This window comes from Haliotis rufescens, unplaced genomic scaffold, assembly GCF_023055435.1.
Source record: "Haliotis rufescens isolate VD_foot unplaced genomic scaffold, xgHalRufe1.0.p SCAF_4, whole genome shotgun sequence".
Taxonomy (NCBI): Eukaryota; Metazoa; Mollusca; class Gastropoda; order Lepetellida; family Haliotidae; genus Haliotis; species Haliotis rufescens.
In genome coordinates this window covers 18,794,271-18,815,175 of record NW_025964112.1, presented here as the reverse complement: position 1 = coordinate 18,815,175, position 20,905 = coordinate 18,794,271, and the positions used below count along the sequence as shown (strand labels likewise).

Below are 20,905 nucleotides of genomic sequence, written 5' to 3'. Positions count from 1 at the left end.
TTATATTCGGTAGGTAGCTCTGTAACAGGAGCGTCAACTGGGCAAGGGGTCTCGTGTTATAGGACCAACGACACCTCAATAGAAAGAAAACGGAATCTTTGTCAGTCTAATTGTTTTGGTGATGAATTGTATGTATTATTCTCATGTAAATATTTTAGAGAGCTAAGAAGTGATTATGAAGACATATGCTATTTTCGTAAACGAAACATTATTAATTTCATGAAATTTTCCCAGAGTACCAATATTCGTGCCTTCAGAAAACTTTTACTGTAAAACTGTAAATATGTTGAAGATGACTACCATGCTTATAATATGTGAGTGAGTGAGTGAGTTAATATTTTACGTCACATCGGCAGTATTTCAGCCATATCGTGACGAGTTATAATATGTGGACGATACGGGACGATGGCCTGTTAATGAAATTTATTATCTGTCTGTTTGTCAGTCTAAAGTCTAGTATCTTAATTTGTTTTCTCCAAATTTTGCTAAAAAGGCATGAACTGTCTCTCTCTACATATGTATCAATAATTGACCATTCATGATGGTCATAACACGATATTTTCAGAATTGTGGCTAATATATAATTATTTTATTACACAATTTTTAAAACAAGAATATTTCAAATTCAGCAATATTTAAATCAGATGTCACGGGGAGTCACAGAAGATGATGCAGAAGAAACATTGCGTTACGCTCTCTGATTGGCTGAAAACATTTCTCTCCTTGGAGTCCATTGGCAAAATCAGCAGAGCAACAGTATGACTTTTGATCGCTGCATGGGGTCTCAGAGCAATACTGTGTCATGAGGAATGTCATGTGACCCTTACTTAACCAATGAAAATACAGATATAATTTGTAAATGTAATAATATATGTTATTGTCCCTTATATTATGATTGCCATTACATCTCTTGATTATTGTGTATATATTTTTAAGTCATCAAGGGAGCACGGGTGGCCCAGTCGTCTAAGGCGCCGCGATTCGCTGTGCAGAGTTGCGTCCCTTGGGCACGCCAGAAACCTATGATTGTGGGTTCGAATTCAGGTTCGTCCCGTGCTCGTGGGTTTCACCGAAGTGAGACCTGCATTACTTCGGGCTTTCCTCCCACATTAAGCCGCACACGCCGTGACATAACTGGAATATTGTTAAAAGCGGCCAACTTAAACCCAACTTACTCACTCACTGTAAGTCATCACATAACGTGTGATACGGCCTGATTGCAAAAACAGTTCTGTTCTGTTCAGTACAACAGGACAAGATCATTTTTCAAGTAGGGGTACGGCGGTCGGGTAGCCTAGTGTTTAAAGCGTTCGCTCGTCACGCCGAAGACCCGGGTTCGATTCCCGACAGGGGTACAATGTGTAAAGCCCATTTCTGGTGTCCCCCGCCGTGATATTGCTGGAATATTGCTAAAAGCGGCGTAAAACCATACTCACTCACTCACTCACTCACTCACTCACTCACTCACTCCAGTAGGGGTGTAGACTATCGGGATCCATTTCGGGTAGGCCTTATGCCAAGCGCCTTTGCCTCTATAGGCCAACTGACCCAGGCAAATGGGGTATGCACCCAAATGACCAGCCACGCGTTGACCGCGTGATAGTCCCATAAAACTCCTTATTAGGGTCAAATCAATACATTAGTTTTCGCAGAAATGCACGAATTATTCACTAATTATTCTTGACTTCTCCGCGGTGATCGTAATTGTACTACAGAAAACGATAACAAACTTTTCGATTATGTATAGAACGAATCATAGGTTATTTTCATATACAAGCACGAGAGATTGATCCTAAAGCTTAGTCTTGTAATACAGCAACTCCAAATCGGATGACGTGGTTGGCAACGACATATGCATTCGGGGTACGATGACACACTATCAACCAGATCACACATCGTAACCACCCGATCCTTACTCTAGGCAGTACTCGGTGGGCCCCTCTACACAAACAACTTATGTGGTTTTAGGAATGGCTGAAGAAATTGAAAATTTTAAACTGGATCAGAACCCCGCCAACGTTATGTGTCAATATTGGTGGAAACATGCATGCGCAGTTTCTATGATTTCAAGATGGTGTCGGACTTCCTCGCAGACAACATAACTGATTTACCCACCTGAACAAGAAATAAAGGAGACCAGTGAAAACGCCCTATCAGTTTCAAATTCAGATCTATGCATAAAGATTCGGAGTGACAAAAACTGACCAATGACAAAAGGGTTGACTTCAACTTTCCAATATTCAACTTTCCCTTTTGTGTCCAGCAATATTTCAGCAGCTTCAGCCTTTTGCGTCTAAATTTCACGTCTATTAAGGTATAATCGAGCATGGTCTTTCTACTAAGATTTCAAAGAGCGTAAACGACTCTTGCTCAAAAGTTGTATCATGAGGGTGATAACATTCCCAACATTTCCAAATTTGACGCACCAGTAACCAAATTGATATAAGATGCATTTCTCTATTTTGATTTGTACGGCATGTTCCATACTGTTTTTCTTTAGGTGAACGTAAGGAAGAGAATATATGGATGTCAACTTCTTTATTATGAGGAATACAAAGTTTCCGAGTATATGCTTACTCCTTCATCAGGTGAATGAATGCCATGAGGCAGAGAGCATATATACTGAACAGCACTGAAAACGCACCACCATGAAAATGGATGTATTTTTATCCGGGCTTAAGTCATTTGAAAATATATAAGTGAATGAGTAATATACGACGTTCTGGACAAAGCATGAAGACGAACAGCTCGTCAAACACATTCCTAGATTTTTTGTGAGCGACATCGCCAAAACGCAACCAATTGCGTGCACATCATGGAAAACGTGTTTTGTTTCACGGGAAGCATGCAGAATAAGGCTATAAAAGGCAGACTTTTAAAAGCCACATCACTTGTTGCTGCAGACGTTAAGGGTACTGACACAAGAAATGCAAAGATTAACAGCAGAGGAACGTGAACGTGCCCTGGGCATGCGTCAAGTTGGTACGTCAAGTAGAGTCGTTGCACAACGGTTTCAATGCCATCATTCAACAGTCCTCAGGCTACTGAGCAGATAGCAGCAGACAAGAACCACCAGAGATCACGTCCGGGTCAACGTCGTGTAACTACACCACGTCAGGATCGCCATATTGTTCGTCGGCATCTTCGTGATCGTACACTTCCGGCAACCAGGACTGCAGCAACCGTACAAGGCCGACGGAATTGATCAGTGCTGACACCGTACGTCGACGTCTCCGCTCAGCAGGGCTACGTGCTCGGCGTCCATATGTTGGACCCATACTCACTGATCGACATCTAAACGAACGTCTGCGTTGGGCCAAAAGGCATCGTCATTGGAGATTGCGGCAGTGGCATGGTGTGCTGTTCTCTGATGAGTCCCGTTTTCATTTACGGAATGCTGACGGTCGACTGAGTGTGGCGTCGACGTGGAGAACGCTACCACAATGACTGCGTTGTACAGACAGATCGATGGGGGGGGGGGGGGTCATGGTGTGGGAGGGCATCAGTCATAACCATCGAACAGAGCTCCATGTTTGTCGTGGAAGAGTTAATGCCCTTTGCTACAGGAATAACATATTGGCAAATCACGTCATCCCATTCTTTCATCAGCACCAGGATATGCACACCTTCCAGCAAGATAATGCAAGAGCGCACACAGCACGTGTTTCAACACAGTACCTAGCGAACAATAATGGTCCTCTGCTTCCATGGCCAGCCCTGTCACCCGATCTATCGCCAATTGAACATCTATGGGATTACCTGGGTCAACGCCTCTCACGTGGTCCGCAAGTACACAACCTGAGAGAACTTTAAGATACACTACGTCAAGAGTGGAATGCCCCGGAACACTATTCGCAGACTTATTCGATCAATGAAAAGACGTTGCATGGCCTGTGTTGCTGTCAATGGCAGACATACCAGATATTGCCTTTTCATTTTAACCCTATGTGTCTTCCTTACACTGATGACGTAATTGTAATTACTGTGTGTTATTCCTGTTTCCTTTGTCGTCTTTCTTATTAAATCCGTCTATGTCTGTTCTAATCAAAATCGGTCATTGCTCAAGTTGTTTTTGTAATATTTCAAGATTTATTGCTGGTGCGTTTTCAATGCTGTTCAGTATATATGTGCAGGTAAGGACAACAAAATAAGATAACAAAAGGTGGAAATTAAAAAAGGGTAGAAACTAACTTCAGGTGAACAGTTCACTTATCTTTGTATGTGTTAGTAGTAACAGGTGATACCGATGGGCAAGGATGTGCTCACCTTATCGCGAATTCGTCACTATTTGATAGTGATTCATAAACACATGCTCGCGATTTAATCGGATGGACTACTTCATTAGGAAGAGATTTCGTATGATTTATGGAAAGGGTTTCCTCGTTTATATTTACATTACATGGTATTGTAAAAGTGAAGTGAAGGCAAAACAAATGACGTAATTTCTTTACCTCCAATGGTTTCAGTAAGACACCAACTCTATTTAGTTATCTTTAAAAATGGCTACTTGATGTCTAAAATAAAGCCCAAATGAATGTCGTACAAGGCATTGGAATTGTCATCAAATGTCAGTTATCCCTGAACAGTCTAAGAAAGTTTGGGACGGTCTCAATGGCCGCCTTTAAGTTACGAAGAGTATCGCGATCGCAAGTTTTAACTTTCTCTCGTTCCTGCTCCCGAATCATCTGTGACATTAACATGTTTGAGTATGTCAGCCGTTCCTTTTTCACCCAAACTTCAGCTCTTTTTCTATGTGCTATTAGTTGCTTGATGATCTCCCCAGCATCGGCCAGTTCACGCTGCATCCTCACTCGTTCTGCCCCGCTCATTTGTTCCATTTGAATTATTATTTTGTCTTTGTTTACCAACATTTCCACCTCCTTCGTCACCACATCATCCAAGGTATTCTCTATCTCTGCAACAGTTTGGAGGCTTTTCAGTCTGTTTGCTTCCCTCTCTTTCTTCATAGTTTCTGCAGTTTCGGGCTCTACCTCCTGAAGTTTCTGATAGAATTCTCTATCCCTTGCTATCTTTTCTTCCATTTCCACTTCAAGCTGTTCTTCTACTACATCCTTAATGTCCTTATGTTCGTCCCTCAGTGTCTTGGTGATTGTTCCCTTCATCATTTCCTCTCCCTGTTGGAACATCCTGGATGCGAAAGGAGCTCCTCCATTTTTGGCCACCATCTGGTCAATTCGAGAAAAGAGAGCCTTGACATCTTCTTCCTTCTCCTCATGTTGTCCTTTGTTGTTGAAGCTGAGATAACCTCCGCCTGCACTCTTCAGTAACTGCTGAAGGCATTCAGGGGCGCGTGAAAGGTACTCACTGACGGTCATCTTGTCAATCTGATCCCTACTTGTGAAGACAACAATCATGTGCCTTGTAACTCCCTCTCCGAACATTCCGTCGATTTCCTTGAAAACTTTCTGTTCCTCGACAGTGAATCTGTTTGTAAAGGATGTGACCAACAGGAAGGCATGCGGACCAGGAGAGGACATTGCAACGCTTTTCTTGATCTCAGTCTCTACCACATCTTTCTTCAAGTTAGTGTCAAACAGACCTGGCGTGTCTACCAGTTGAACCACGCGGCCAAACCGTTCACCACTTGCATACTCGCACGTCTTTGTGACAGATGAAAAGGAGACACTTGAAGTAAATACCTCCTTAGCTATTATCGTATTTGCTGTAGCACTCTTTCCACCACCAGTTTTGCCAATCAATATCACCCTGAGGTCTTCCACTGTGTCTGGAAATACACATAAGCTCGACGTTTAATGATTAGTTGGTTACGTCTCATTTATTCACTTGGTGTACGGTTCTTTCTTAAAATGGTCACACAGAAAATAAAAATAAAACTTTTTTTAATTCGAAATACATATCTGTGCAAATTTGCGTTTTAATCAAACTCACAGGGTAAACTGTTCTTCCTCTGTTGATTTACTGTGTATTTAAATGCTGAAATTCTAAATCTGAGGATCCCTAAACAAAGTAAGAATAATATCACCTCCGTTACAGTGATCAATATGGGTTGATCCTTTAGGCAAGCGAGAATCCAATGACTGGGGTTCGAATGTAGATTTTCTCCCATTATGATCCTTGGTCAATCAGAACCATTTTCATAGTGGACGGTACATGTGTTCTGCGTCAATAAGGCTCGCCCCCAGCCGACACCTTTTGATATAACTTTAATATTGTTCAAAGTAAGGTATGGACCCGCGGCCTGCTTTGTTCATTGTAGTTGTGTGGGAAACAACATAAACAAACGATACGTATCATCCTGAAATAATCCTTAGATTTATACCAAATATTGTTAAGTAAGAATTAAATTATTCGTTTTTAAAATGGTTCTACATAAACAACTTCACAAAGTTCGCCAAAGAATTACACGTTACTGGTATTACACCATTTGAAAGAAAATTTGATTGAAAGATTGAAACTCTTGAAGCAGTGAAGGAAAAACAACTCTAACACAAAATCAGATCCTTTGATGTTTTCACCCAAACCGTACACTGGTTTGGAAGACTGGGATACTGATTTTCAACTGATGAAGATGTGTTTGGTTTTTTAAGGAAAACACTGTACCCTGTACATAGCAATTAAGGCTTGATATGGATAAGGAAAATACCAACCCCTGACAGTAAAGGCTCGAGGAACTGGGCGTGCTATCACTTTTCGCAAGTCCATCTTCTTGCATTTCAGACACTTGCCAAGGTTAGGATCTATTGGCGATTTGCACTTCCCGCAAGATGGGTCATCTGAAAAACAACAAGCTATTTTATTTACGCCTTAGTATCAGAAGTAACAATGGTCTTTACTTGTGTGTATGTAATTGCCCAGAGAAAAAGTTTACGAACTTAACAATATCCGGCGTTAATTAACAATCCATTTTACTCATGTTGAATTAAGCTGAAATTCTTATGAACATAAATGAAGTCAACAACGCCATAAATGTAATCGATGAGTCTAACGACGTGGCTATGCATCATGAAAGTATGTTTTGTTCAGTATTTATGCAGTATTTGTTCACACTATCGACCATACGAGATTTGGAATAGATAAATCCGCTTATAAGCAACTACAAAAGAAAGACATTAAAACTGCTCCCCACTGTGTTGCAAAGCGAATATATTTCTTAAATCCTTTCATTCTTTACTAGGAAGCAGCAGACTATCTGCACTTATACACAGCAGACGAAATTCGCAATTAACATATCGTGTTTAGTTTCAACACTATCAGTAAATAAGCTATCATCTATTTGTAGGGGCCGGTCGGGTAGCCTAGTGGTTAAAGCGTTCGCTCGTCACGCCGAAGACCCGGGTTCGATTCCCGACATGGGTACAATGTGTGAAGCCCATTTCTGGTGTCCCCCGCCGTGATATTGCTGGAATATTGCTAAAAGCGGCGTAAAACCATACTCACTCACTCACTCACTCACTCACTCTATTTGTACGTCATTTCAGAAATATTATAAACGTAATATTACGTTTGCAAATATATTAAACTCCTGTGATGGATGTACTACGCTTGATAGTTTTATATTTACGTAAATTATTTAAAATGAGATCGACAGAGATGAAACAGCATATATATTATAAAACTATACTATTCAAAAAAAAGAAACGCATAGGTCAAAGAATATGACAACTGAATCGATAAAATATGTTATAAATCTGTTCATAGGAGACTTCTATGCAAATCTGTATTTTAAGGTGAGGTGAGGTGAAATTGGGTTTAACGTCGCGTCCAAGATTATTGCACTTATATAGCGACGTGCATGCACGTGTATGTGTGTGTGTGGCTGCTTGTACCAGTCCGGACTGATGCCGATTTATAGTGCTAGCTCACTGAGATACCATGCCGCAGTTTAACATGAATACCCCACTCAGACACAGTATACTGACTCCGAGCCGACCAGTCCTTGTTTAAGCCCCTTAATGCCGAGCGCCAGACAGGGTAACAACAAGTACAATCTTTTAACGTCTTTTTGTATGACGCGGCCCGGGATCGAACCCTGGACCTTCCGCTCTCCGGGCGGACGCTCTACCACAAGACCACGGAGGCGGTCTCTGTATTTTAAAAAACCACCAAAAACGCAAAACGTTGTGTTTGATAAGACGTTTTACAAATTTCTGAAAACACATCATCAAACGAAACCAAACTCATTTTGCACGTGCAAATTGGGCCATGGGTTGCATGCTGTATCTGTCTATAAAATGCCATGTCGCATTCGAAATGTGAAATCAGTTTTGAAGAGTTTCACGACGGAATGATTATGCCACGTCTAGACGTTGCGACTCGCAATATCGCCATTGGAAGACTAGGGGCTGGTGAGTCGCAATCTTCAGTTGCAGGACGTCTAAATGTAAGCCAGAGTACGATTTCTCGACTCGCAACACGCTACAACCTTACGGGTACCACAAACAACCGTCCACGCACTGGAAGACCTCGAGTCACCACAGCAGCTCAGGATCGCTACATCCGGGTCCTACATCGTACTGTTACAGCTGAGAGCACAGCGGCCAGGGTGCCTGGACTTCGAAGGATATCGGGGCAAACAGTACGGAACAGACTGGGAGAGGTTGGACTGAGAGCCCGGAGACCCTACATCGGGAACGTGTTACGACGTCAGCATCGCGCCCAACGTCTCCGCTGGTGCAATAACATGTCGGCCTGGAACTTACGAAACTGGAGGCGCATATGGTTCAGCGATGAATCTAGGTTTCTTCTACAGAGACGGGATGGACGAAACAGAGTTTACAGACGGGTCCATGAACGTTATGCTCCTAACTGTGTACGTCAAGTGGACAGATTCGGTGGAGGAAGTGTCATGATGTGGGCGGCGATATCCTACACCAACCGTACTAATCTTATCCATGTCCAAGGAAACCTGACGGCTGTGCGCTATAGGGACATTATTCTTCAGCAACACCATCTCCCAGTCATTGACGTCCGACGGGAGTTATTCCAGCAAGACAACGCCAGGCTACATACAGCACGTGTCACCATGGAGTATCTGGCAAATAACAACATTCCTGTGCTCCCCTGGCCATCTCGTTCCCCGGATGGCAACCCCATAGAACATCCTTGGGATGAACTTGATCGGCGTCTACGTCAGCGTGTACGTCAACCTCAAACTCAGCTACATTTCTTCAGCAGGAGTGGAGAATTCCTCAACCAGTTATACAGCGTCTGATCCAGTCCATGACGAGGCGGGTCCGAACTGTTATTCGTGCACGTGGTGGACATAACAGGTACTGACACTTCTGTGGACGCTGAACAAAATCATGACTGTTTAGTCAGTGGTGATCATTATTATCGTATACACACGTACTTCTGCCATGTGCACGTCAAATTTCATGCTACTGAGTATGTTTGTTGAATAGTTATACACGATTGAAATTAAACCTTGGTCTCTTCAGATTTCTGCCTTATGCGTTTCTTTTTTGGAATAGTATATTTTAGAGATGTAGAAGTGCCCAAATTCGAGAAATGTTCGTACGGACCGATTTTATCTTACATCTGTGTGTGTGCGTGCGTGCGTGCGTGCGCAAGCGCCTAGTGTCGTGTCATCACTGATTTACTGTTCACGGTATTCTCCCATTAGTTACACTCCCCATTTGTCACACACCTTAAATCAACTCATAAACCTATCATGGTGTTGTAACCATCTCCCAGACGACCTTTCTTTTGTAGTAAGACCACTCAGCAGGTTTTACAATTGCTCCTCAGGTTTTACAATTGCAATTGTAAAACCTGGGGAGCAATTGTAAAACCTGGGGAGCAATTTTTAGCAACTTCATCATCTGACAAAGGGTCACCAAAACGGAAACAAAAGTCATCCTCATCCTTTTCTGCAGAATTTTCATCAATTAACTTACTTTGAGAGAAATATCGTCATCGTCAGACATCCTCTCTTGTGAACAGTCAACGACACAATGCCAGGTGGTACGACGCACGCGGTTCTTTCTGCACGTACAGCCCTCTTCTGCACGTGCAGTCCGCGCAGCGGCCCGCGATAACAACTGTTATCAAGCGTGTCTCGTTATACAGCGCTTATTTGCGACCCGTATACCGTGTAAATATAAGCTCCAAAAATGACATAGATTAATGGATAGCGGTTTAGAAGTTGGACAAACCATTCCACCTCCGTCCTCGGCTTTTCTGTGCCTACCCGGTTATACAATCATACCATTCCTTCGGTGTCATGGTTTCTCCATTACATAGGTCATGGCGGAATGCACTGACTGGTCTACCCTATGTTACCTAAGTATTAGATGTTAGATTCATAAACATCAGAACATTTGAGTTACAAACAAATAATATATGTTTTATCGACTTGATTTTGGTCTGCCAGTTTGTTCGAACCAAGTCTCCCTTTAAGATCATCATTTATAAGAAGGAATACAGTTAGCGTATTTTGATTAACCGTTGAAATATGACCACAGTTCAGTACATTAAGGTGCTAAGCCTTTTTCTCCCTGTAAGGATTCCTGTACATATTAGATTAAAAAAAACCTAGGTCTTACATTTACATCACCCCGTAGTGTACCAAACGGACACTTGCAATATGGATAATATGAGTTAATTCAACTTTACTTACCTCGAATGGGAATTTTAGGCCTATCATCCTCTCTTTTTGCTGCTTTACAACTTGTACAAAATGCATCATTTGTATTGTTGGCATGGAAACACTTGGTGCAGACCCACACTGGAATATATGGACATGGTGTAATCGCCAATATAGTAAAAGTTTTATGTTGCATTATAAGTTAATATATTGATTCTAAAGATTCTGAGTTGCAAGGTAATATGTTGAAAACATCAACAAAAGCTGCTTGAAAATTTAACGTGCTATAATGAAATTACGATAAGGTATGTTGGAATTTTAACTTTGTGTCTTGAAATTTCAACATACTATTTGGAACATTCAACTTCGTTGCACCTTTTTGAAATAAATGTATATACTTTAATTACCCTTCCTTAACAAAACACTGAAACGTATTCATCTTAAACCAACTTCTTTTGACAGCTGTTTCCAGAACACTAAATATTCAATAGTGTGTTTTTTCTGTTTTTTTAGATATTGGCCATGGCTTGATCGATATGAAACTATATACAATAATATTCAATTTTACAAAACGGCGAATCAGACTGATATTACGTAACTGAATGAGTGAGATTATTTTTGTGCGGCTTAAGCAATGTCTCAGGACCATTATGAGGTGGGACACCAGAAATGGGCTTGACACTGTACTCATGTGGGGAATCGCATCAACGCTTACCACCTGGCTACCTCAACGCCCATAACAGGGGCTAAGGTACAGGAACAATGTGTCATTGCAAAAAACCGCAATAAACACGTGCTAATGATATAGTCGGAATCGTAACATCGACTCTGTTTTGGGCAGATATTTCTTATGAACATGAAAAGGGTTTTGTCGCTTTCATATATGTTCCCTGTGTTTAAGTGAGTTTAGTTAAACGACTCTTTGAGCTGTATTGCAGTCATATCACGGCATATCAGCTTCTTGTTGGGGTAAAACAGGTCTCAAATGAGCGAAGACCATAATCATGGTGATCATAGGATCCTAGCACGACTAAGGGACGCAGCTCTGTGGAGCAAATTGCGTCGCCTTAAATGCCTCGCCTTGTGTGACTCCGACTGATGACGGAAATGATAAGAAAATATGCAGGAAAATAACGTTTAAGGTACTGAATGAGGCTTTTAAGCTTACTTTTGTTCTAATGGATCAAGCTGAATAAATCTGCTAATGTGGTCCAATGTAATTCATCTGAAACAAACTAAAAGCTGTAAATGAAACATCGTACTCTCACATATATTTGCAACAAGCTCATCTTACTGAATTGTATTGTGAATGAGTGAGTGAGTATTTGAACAGTTTTCCAGTTGTATCACGTCGTTTCAGCTTGATGCGAGAGGAAAGACCGAAGTGATACAGGGCCCACTTGCACAAAGCGATCTTAGCACTATGAAGCCTATGTTAAAGTATGGGAGTTAAGATCATCTTAGCGAGCACGGGTATGGTGCTGACAAACCAAGACAAACAATGAACAGCGAATTGCGGCGCCTTAGAGAACTGGACACTCCATGGGCCCACTGTATAGTAAACTGTGCACATCACCAACATGAAAGTTTGGGATATTTATGTGAAGTTTGTAAGGCAGACACAAAAGCTATTCATGTATATATTAAGCAAATGTCAGCTATTGGAAATGTGTACCTACATTTAGCTGGAGTGATCCGAAAGAGAAACGCGCAGGTGATGCATATGCAAGGTAACACAGATATGTTATCAGATACGCATATGGAACAGTGTAAGGGACATATTCGTGAGCTTGCAATCTCGACTTTGAAAACTGCTAATTAAACTGTAAAAGAGCGACATTGCGAAATAACAAATACATCGCATTTCGTGTTTTTTGGTTAAAATTATTTTTAGGGAAAGTCAAGATTGTGAAATTCTGAAATGAGACGTCATATAAACATATTGTAATCTCGACTAACGGTACAACTTTCAACAGAAGGTTGAGCTTGCAAAATAGTGAAAAGAATACCTTACAGTGTTCCATATAAGTCCAGATTAGCATGCTTGTTCAGAGTACGTCACAACAGGTCACTCTGCCAACTGCAGATTATAAATTAACCATGTGATTGTGTGTGATACAAAGTACATGTATTTTTATTACGGACTTAATAACAACTGTGAACGAACTGGCTCTTGGTGTAGACGTCGACGATATCAACGTTGGAATTTTAGCCTATGCTGACGACATTGTTTTAATTACAGAGAACGAGGATAACATGAACATTCCACTTGATGTACTCAGCACCTGGTGTCTGGAGAATAAGATGGAAATAAATGAAGCTAAATCTAAATTGATACACTTCAGGAACAAATCAGCGAGAAAAAACATCGTCAACCTTCTCGTCTGGAATGAACAATATCGAACTAGTCAGCTGTTATAGTTATCTTGGTTCATTACTTACAGAGCACCTCGACTACAAACGCATGGGACAAGCGGTAGCGAAGCCAGCCAACAGAGCTCTCGGCCTCCTTATATCAAAATACAAGGCACTTGGTGGTTTGCAATACGAAACCTATACAAAACTTTATGATTCGATGGTGTGGTCTACTATACAGTATGGTTCTGCGATGTGGAGACAGTACGATCTGTCTTGTGTCAACGCTGTACAAAATAAAGCGATGCGGTTTTTTATGGGACTCCGAAAATTCACCCCTAACAACGCCGTGTCTGGAGACATGGGATGGACACCGCCAATAGTTCGTCAATGGGAGACCGTGTCTAAGTTTTATAAACGTCTAAGTTCCTTGCAAGACCACAGACTGTCAAGAAGAGTTTTTATTTGGGCTAACAACTACGCTTTCAAAAAAAGGAAGAATTGGAATTTTAGAGTTCATTTTAAATATAAAACCCTTGGAAAAGAAGTTTTTATCCCCACAGAAAATAATTACCACTACAGACGTATTGCCATGGAGGTCAAAGACGAAGTTTTTAAAAAGTTCCGAGAAAAGTGGGAAAGTGCAATAAATCAGGATAACAGTGTCAGAGGCAAGGGAGGTAATAAACTAAGGCTATACAACCAGTTCAAGAAAGATTTCAGTGTGGAACACTACAATAAACTCACGATGTCAAGACAAAACAGAAAAGCTCTCGCCGTATTTAGATATGGAGTTGCACCGATAAAACTGGAAACTGGGCGCTATAATAACCTTCCGGTCAGTGAGAGAGTGTTTTAATTGTACAGATTGTGTGGAAGATGAGCTGCATGTTCTACTTCAATGTCCAGTTTATAATGATGTCCGTAAAGAGCTTTTAACAAAATGTATTGATGTGTGTCATGATTTTAATCTTCAAAATGATTATGTTGAATTGTGTTTTATTCTCGCCAGCCCTATTGTTGTACATGTTGCTGCCAAAACCTGCAAGGCTATTTTAAACATACGGAAAGATATTTGATATACTGTATAGTGTGTTTAACTTTTGTGTGTACATTTACCTTTTATTTATTTGAATTTTAGTAATCTTTATTTGTATATTTTAACGTTTTCGTCACTCATAACTCCAATAGGAGTGACTCATTTAAATATTATATATATATATTTATATTTTTATGTAATATTTGAGGTGAGACGTAAATAAAATATCTGTCTGTCTGTCTGTCTGTCAAGTGAAACCCTGCAAGTACGAACGCCGCCCGGTCACTCGTCCATCTTTTCCGCATCTTTTTCCATGAATATAATGAGACCCTGTTGGCCCGGAAATCCCACAATCCGGATAATTACTGTAGGAAACGTCTTCATGTTTGCAAAGAACAATAGTACCTACCTGTAGTTCGTTAATCCAAATTTTCGATGATTTGTTAATTATGTACGGATACGTTTTTCCAACCTAACCCACTTGAATAATATTTAAGATAAAGGAAGATCAAGGACTTGCGTGAGTGCGTGCGTATGAAGCGGTGGGAGAGGTGATGGTGCATAGATAGGGATGTTAACGCTCTAACCATGCCAGATCACAGATCGTCATATGTCCCTCAAAGAAAGAACCCCTGGACCACATCACCCACATTTCTGCCCCAAACTTTTTAATTGACTCTAAAACCTGAAAACATGTCCATTCCTCAATTCTTCAATGCTCCATAAGAATTCATTCATAAGCTTCTTTGTCACTTTTGGCCCATCAATCACATGTTTGATATATACATATACATATATATACATATACATATACATATATATATATACTAGCCACATAAAGAAACTGTGCACGGAGAAAATATATTCTGGATTGAAATACAACACAGCAAGAACAAAATGATGCAGACGCTGTAGCAGCTGAATGATCGGACCATAAGAAAATGTCAACGGGACCTGAACAACATCTGTTACGATGACGTCAGAAGATCAAAATGGAGTAGGGGGTCAAACCATAAAGTCACAAAGTCAATCACGGGTATGACCACCCTGTGCGTGAATCACAGCGGTGCATCGGCGACGCATGGAGTCCACCAAATGGGCCTGGAAGGCCTGGGGAATGGCCTGCCATATCCTCCTCAAATCCTGTGCCAAGTCACGGACGTTATCTGGAGGATGTGGAAGACGACGCAGACGGCGCTCCATTTCATCCCAAACATGCTCTATTGGGGAGAGATCTAGAGAAATTGCAGGCCATGACATTGTTATGGTGAAGGAAATCCATTGCGACCCTAGCCGTGTGAGGACGAGCGTTGTCCTGTTGAAATGTCAATCCCGGGCCGTGACGTTGCAGGAAAGGAATGACCACAGGCCTCAGAATCTGATCTCTGTAGCCAACACCGGTGATATTGCCCTGAACAACCACCAAAGGGGTTCGGTGCCGTGCTGTTATCCCACCCCAAATCATCACAGAGCCCCCTCCGAAACGATTCCTCTCCACAATACAGTTGCGTGCATAACGTTCTCCCAAACGCCGGTAGACACGTTGGCGCCCGTCACTGTGGGAAATGTTGAATTTTTGAATGACCACAGATCATGCTTTCCAAAGTGACAGCGAAGTTTGAGTTGCACATGCTGTGTACAGCTGCACAGAATGCACGTGCAGTAACACATTGCACGTCCATAGGCCCCCATCAATGACGTCACATCGCATGGCACGTGCATGAGCGTTTGAATGTCTCCAATAATTGCTGTGTTCAAACCTATCTTTCATATATGGACGGTGTGCCCTTATATCTATATTTTCTCCGTGCACAGTTTCTTTATGTGGCTAGTATATATATATATATATATATATATATATATATATATATATATATATATATATATATAAAACATGTGACATATATATACAGAGAAAAAAGTATCGCAACAACCCTATTTGATTATGCTGCAGGTGTTTGATTCGATGTGATGTGATCGCTATATTACGTGTGTAAACCAATGGTGTCTCAGTGTTCTTTGTAGAGCAAATATTGAACAATAAGAGAAGGTTGGAATGAAATTGTCGGTAAAGATCGTAATGTGTTTATGGTGAGTTACCAAAAAGACCAGAAAAATGGAAAATATCCAGTGCGAAAAACTATGGCTAGAACAGGTCTAGCTGAATTCATAATTCAATATCCATTCATGTCATCCTCGGAAAGTTCATCGAGTTTGCAAAACAGTGAAAAATGTCAGTATCTGGTGTATCCTCCTCCAGCTTGAATCACCTGTCCAACCCTCCTCCTCATTGACCTATATGACTGGTCTGATCTGTTCCTGTGTGAGAATGTTCCACTCCTGGTGTAGTGCCTGTTCCAATTCATCAACATTCTGCACTGGTGGCTCCCTCTGACGGATTTTACGTCCAAGAATGTCCCAGATATGCTCGATGGGATTGAGGTCTGGGCTTCTGGCTGGCCAAGGTAGGGTAATGACATCCTTTGATGCAGAAAATCCACAACAGCACGCGCACCGTGTGGTCGCGCGTTATCATCCATGAAGACTGGCCTTGTGTTTAGAGCATGATTGTCAAAGTGAGGCACTAAAACCCTGTCAAGGATTTCTGTTTGGTATCGTTGGCCATTAAGGTTGCCTCTCACTGTTACCAGTGGCAGCTTGCAGTCATATGACAAGCAACCCCTGATCATAACAGAGCCGCCGCCAAATGGAACTTGTTCCAGAATGTTCCTCTCAGCATATGCCATCTTATTACGTCGCCAAACACGTGCTCTACCATCTGACATGAACAACAGAAAGCGACTCTCGTCAGACCAATGGATTTTCCGCCATGACGCAATATTACAGTGATTACGTGTTCGACACCATGCCAATCGAGCTGCCTTTTGTTCACGTGACAACAGAGGTCTTCTGACAGGTCTCCTGGCACGATATCCAGCATCTTTAAGTCGATTACGGACAGTTCTGTGGCATATGCGACGGTGAGGTAACCACTCCCTTTTCAGAACAGTGCTTGGTGCAAAAGGAAACCGCCGTAAATCCTCATAAGAGTTGCATCCTCTCTTGCTGGCGTACAGCGAGGTCTACTAGGACGATGGCGGTCCTTGACATCATTAGTCTGATGATTCTTTCGTAACAATCGACTAATGGTTGAAGGTTGGTGATCCAACTGCCTTGCAATCTCTCTCATTGACATACCGGCATTGCTCATGCCAATAACTTGCCATCTTTTTTCCGTACTGAGTTGTCGAGGACCCATTGCTAAATTCTGACAGAGGAAACAATGACTTGTAACCCTTACTAAATACAGTGACAGATCTTTAAAATAGGATTTTCACGTTGCAAGGGGTGCATGCTTTCCTTGTGCCGTAGACCGGACACGTGCTCGACATGCATCTCATCATGACTGGTATGGAGGGCAGGACATGCCATAATTTTCATTTACATATTGCCTCTGTATATATATGTCAACATGGTCACTTGACAGCTTACATATCTGGGTGTTGCGATACTTTTTTCTTTGTATACTCTCACGCAAAGTCGAGTATGCAGTATATATGTTATTTATTTTCAACTTTAAAGGCAAGAAATATTAATAGGGCAAGATTGACAAAAATTTGACTGAAGATAGTTCAATGGATTAAAAGGCAGATGACATAATTGTTTTTTGAAATGTTAAGGGCTTACACAGTTCCGGGTCAATACCCAAAATGTCAGTCAATACCTGGTGTGACCACCATTAGCATTGATCACTGCCACACATCTCCTGTACATTGAATTGATCAGACGATTTGTGAAGGCCCCAGGGATCCTCCTGCACATATCCAGAACAGCTGTGCGTAGTTCATCGGCAGTTGTAGGGACTAGGCGCACATTGTGCAGACGCCTTTGAACCTCATCCCACAAGTGTTCGATGGGGTTCAGATCAGGGCTGAGGGCTTGCCGAGGTAGAACACGGTTGTTGTGTTGTTGCAGAAAGGCCATGGTAGCTCTGGCAACATGGGAACGAGCGTTGTCCTGCTGGAAAATGTGTTGTTGATGTTGTGCAAAAAATGGAACAACGTGGGGTCTGATCACTTGGTCGATATACCGCTGAGCAGTGACGCCGTGCCCCCGACCTTGACCAACATTCAGAAAGCACATGGGTCCAAGTCCCGCATTAAGCCCAATCCCTGCCCATATTATGACGCTAGGTCCGCCCAATGGATCCCTTTCCACGTTTCTGTCAGCGAAACGATCACCTCGACGCCACCAAATTCTGACTCTTCCATTTGCATAGGAGACACAAAAGCGACTTTCATCAGAGAAGATGACACGCCTCCACTCACGATGATGCAAATTGCGATGACCCTGTGCCCACTGAAGTCGTGCTTGTCGATGCCGTGGTTGGAGAACAGGACGACGTGATGGTCGGCGACATCTGAGGTTGTTGGAACGGAGACGTCGGATCACAGTGTCCCGGCTAATGTGTCGATTATGTGTTCCTATGGTCAGTCGAGAACTTTCACTAACAGTTAGGAACGGATGTCGCTGGTGTTGACGGGTAATCTGCCGATCTTGTCGAGGTGTGGTGACCCTAGAACGACCGCTCCGAGGAAGGTCATGTGTGGTCTGTGTAGCATTGTATCGATGCAGGAGTCGGTCAATTATGGTTATGTTAACGTTGAAATGACGGGGAACATCTTGGACAGACTCCCCAGCTCCCAAACCTCCGATAGCCTGGTTTCTCTGAATTTGAGTTAGGCGTGACATTGTTGACCAAGGAGTTGTAGGTCCAATAATCGGCCACAGTTTTATACCCACTACAGTTCGTGACAGTTCGTGCATTTTTGATTTCGCGAGAAATGGGTGCATGATACCCACATATTCATTGAAATGGTGCGTTTAGGCGATTCGTTTGTTATGTTACGTTTTTACCCGGGGCTTCCAAAATGCAACCAAAAATATTGATAACACCATCAGGCTTCACTGCATGCTAAAAGTTTATGGTTCCGTGTTTGTTACCTATTTGCTTAAAACCACTTGCGTTTCTTTTGCGTGTGAGTATATAAATATAAAATCCTTGGAAATTGGTTAACTTCATGTTTAATATATAAATCCCGAGCATATTTGAAATCCGTTGAAACAAGTTAACACACGTTTAATGCAAATCACGTTCACATTTGAAATCCATTGGAACAAGTTAACACACGTTTAATGAACATCACGTTCACATTTGAAATCCATTGAAACAAATTAATACAGTCACGTTTAATGCACATCACGTTCACATTTGAAATCCATTGAAACAAGTTAACACAGTCACGCTTAATGCACATCACGTTCACATTTGAAATCCATCGAAACAAGTTAACACAGTCACGTTTAGTGCACATCACGTACACATTTGAAATCCATTGAAACAAGTTAACACACGTTTAATGAACATCACATTCACATTTGAAATCCATTGAAACAAGTTAACACACGTTTAATGAACATCACGTTCACATTTGAAATCCATTGAAACAAGTTAACACACGTTTAATGAACATCACGTACACATTTGAAATCCATTGAAACAAGTTAACACAGTCACGTTTAATGCACATCACGTTCACATTTGAAATCCATTGAAACAAGTTAACACACGTTTAATGCACATCACGTACACATTTGAAATCCATTGAAACAAGTTAACACACGTTTAATGCATATCACGTTCACATTTGAAATCCATTGAAACAAGTTAACACAGTCACGTTTAATGCACATCACGTTCACATTTGAAATCCATTGAAACAAGTTAACACACGTTTAATGCACATCACGTTCACATTTAAAATCCATTGAAACAAGTTAACACAGTCACGTTTAATGCACATCACGTACACATTTGAAATCCATTGAAACAAGTTAACACACGTTTAATGCACATCACGTTCACATTTGAAATCCATTGAAACAAGTTAACACAGTCACGTTTAATGCACATCACGTTCACATTTGAAATCCATTGAAACAAGTTAACACATGTTTAATGCACATCACGTTCACATTTGAAATCCATTGAAACAAGTTAACACAGTCACGTTTAATGCACATCACGTTCACATTTAAAATCCATTGAAACAAGTTAACACACGTTTAATGAACATCGCGTTCACATTTAAAATCCATTGAAACAAGTTAACACAGTCACGTTTAATGCACATCACGTACACATTTGAAATCCATTGAAACAAGTTAACACACGTTTAATGCACATCACGTTCACATTTGAAATCCATTGAAACAAGTTAACACAGTCACGTTTAATGCACATCACGTTCACATTTGAAATCCATTGAAACAAGTTAACACATGTTTAATGCACATCACGTTCACATTTGAAATCCATTGAAACAAGTTAACACAGTCACGTTTAATGCACATCACGTTCACATTTAAAATCCATTGAAACAAGTTAACACAGTCACGTTTAATGCACATCACGTACACATTTGAAATCCATTGAAACAAGTTAACACACGTTTAATGAACATCGCGTTCACATTTGAAATCCATTGAAACAAGTTAACACAGTCACGTTTAATGCACATCACGTTCACATTTGAAATCCATTGAAACAAGTTAACACACGTTTAATGCACATCACGTTCACATTTGAAATCCATTGAAACAAGTTAACACAGTCACGTTTAATGCACATCACGTTCACATTTAAAATCCATTGAAACAAGTTAACACAGTCACGTTTAATGCACATCACGTACACATTTGAAATCCATTGAAACGAGTTAACACAGTCACGTTTAATTTAATCACGTTCACATTTGAAATCCATTGAAACAAGTTAACACAGTCACGTTTAATGCACATCACGTACACATCTGAAATCCATTGAAACAAGTTAACACACGTTTAATGAACATCACGTTCACATTTGAAATCCATTGAAACAA

At 41.2% G+C, this 20,905-nt stretch overlaps 1 protein-coding gene across 2 annotated transcripts; it reads right to left on the bottom strand.

The window, feature by feature from the left end:
• Window positions 1-4,065: 4,065 nt before the first annotated feature.
• Window positions 4,066-12,323, bottom strand: LOC124132107 (GTPase IMAP family member 9-like). 2 transcript variants are annotated; one of them, XM_046495745.2, is made up of 5 exons: window positions 12,247-12,323; window positions 11,736-11,802; window positions 10,601-10,708; window positions 6,630-6,755; window positions 4,066-5,746 (listed from the first exon to the last, which is right to left on the bottom strand). In XM_046495745.2, coding segments are annotated over exons 2-5 (1,413 nt in total). In that variant the 5' UTR covers window positions 11,737-11,802; window positions 12,247-12,323; the 3' UTR covers window positions 4,066-4,568. The 2 variants fall into 2 exon arrangements, with proteins under 2 accessions (XP_046351701.2, XP_046351702.2); XM_046495746.2 differs by having other exon boundaries at window positions 11,736-11,792; window positions 12,247-12,302.
• Window positions 12,324-20,905: the final 8,582 nt, after the last annotated feature.

Excerpts from the sequence above, each read along its gene's own strand:
- LOC124132107 (XM_046495745.2), bottom strand. Across the intron at positions 6,756-10,600 it reads GCCTAAAATTCCCATTCGAG|ATGACCCATCTTGCGGGAAG; the intron begins GTAAGTAAAGTT and ends GTTGTTTTTCAG. Across the intron at positions 5,747-6,629 it reads TCGAGCCTTTACTGTCAGGG|ACACAGTGGAAGACCTCAGG; the intron begins GTTGGTATTTTC and ends GTGTATTTCCAG.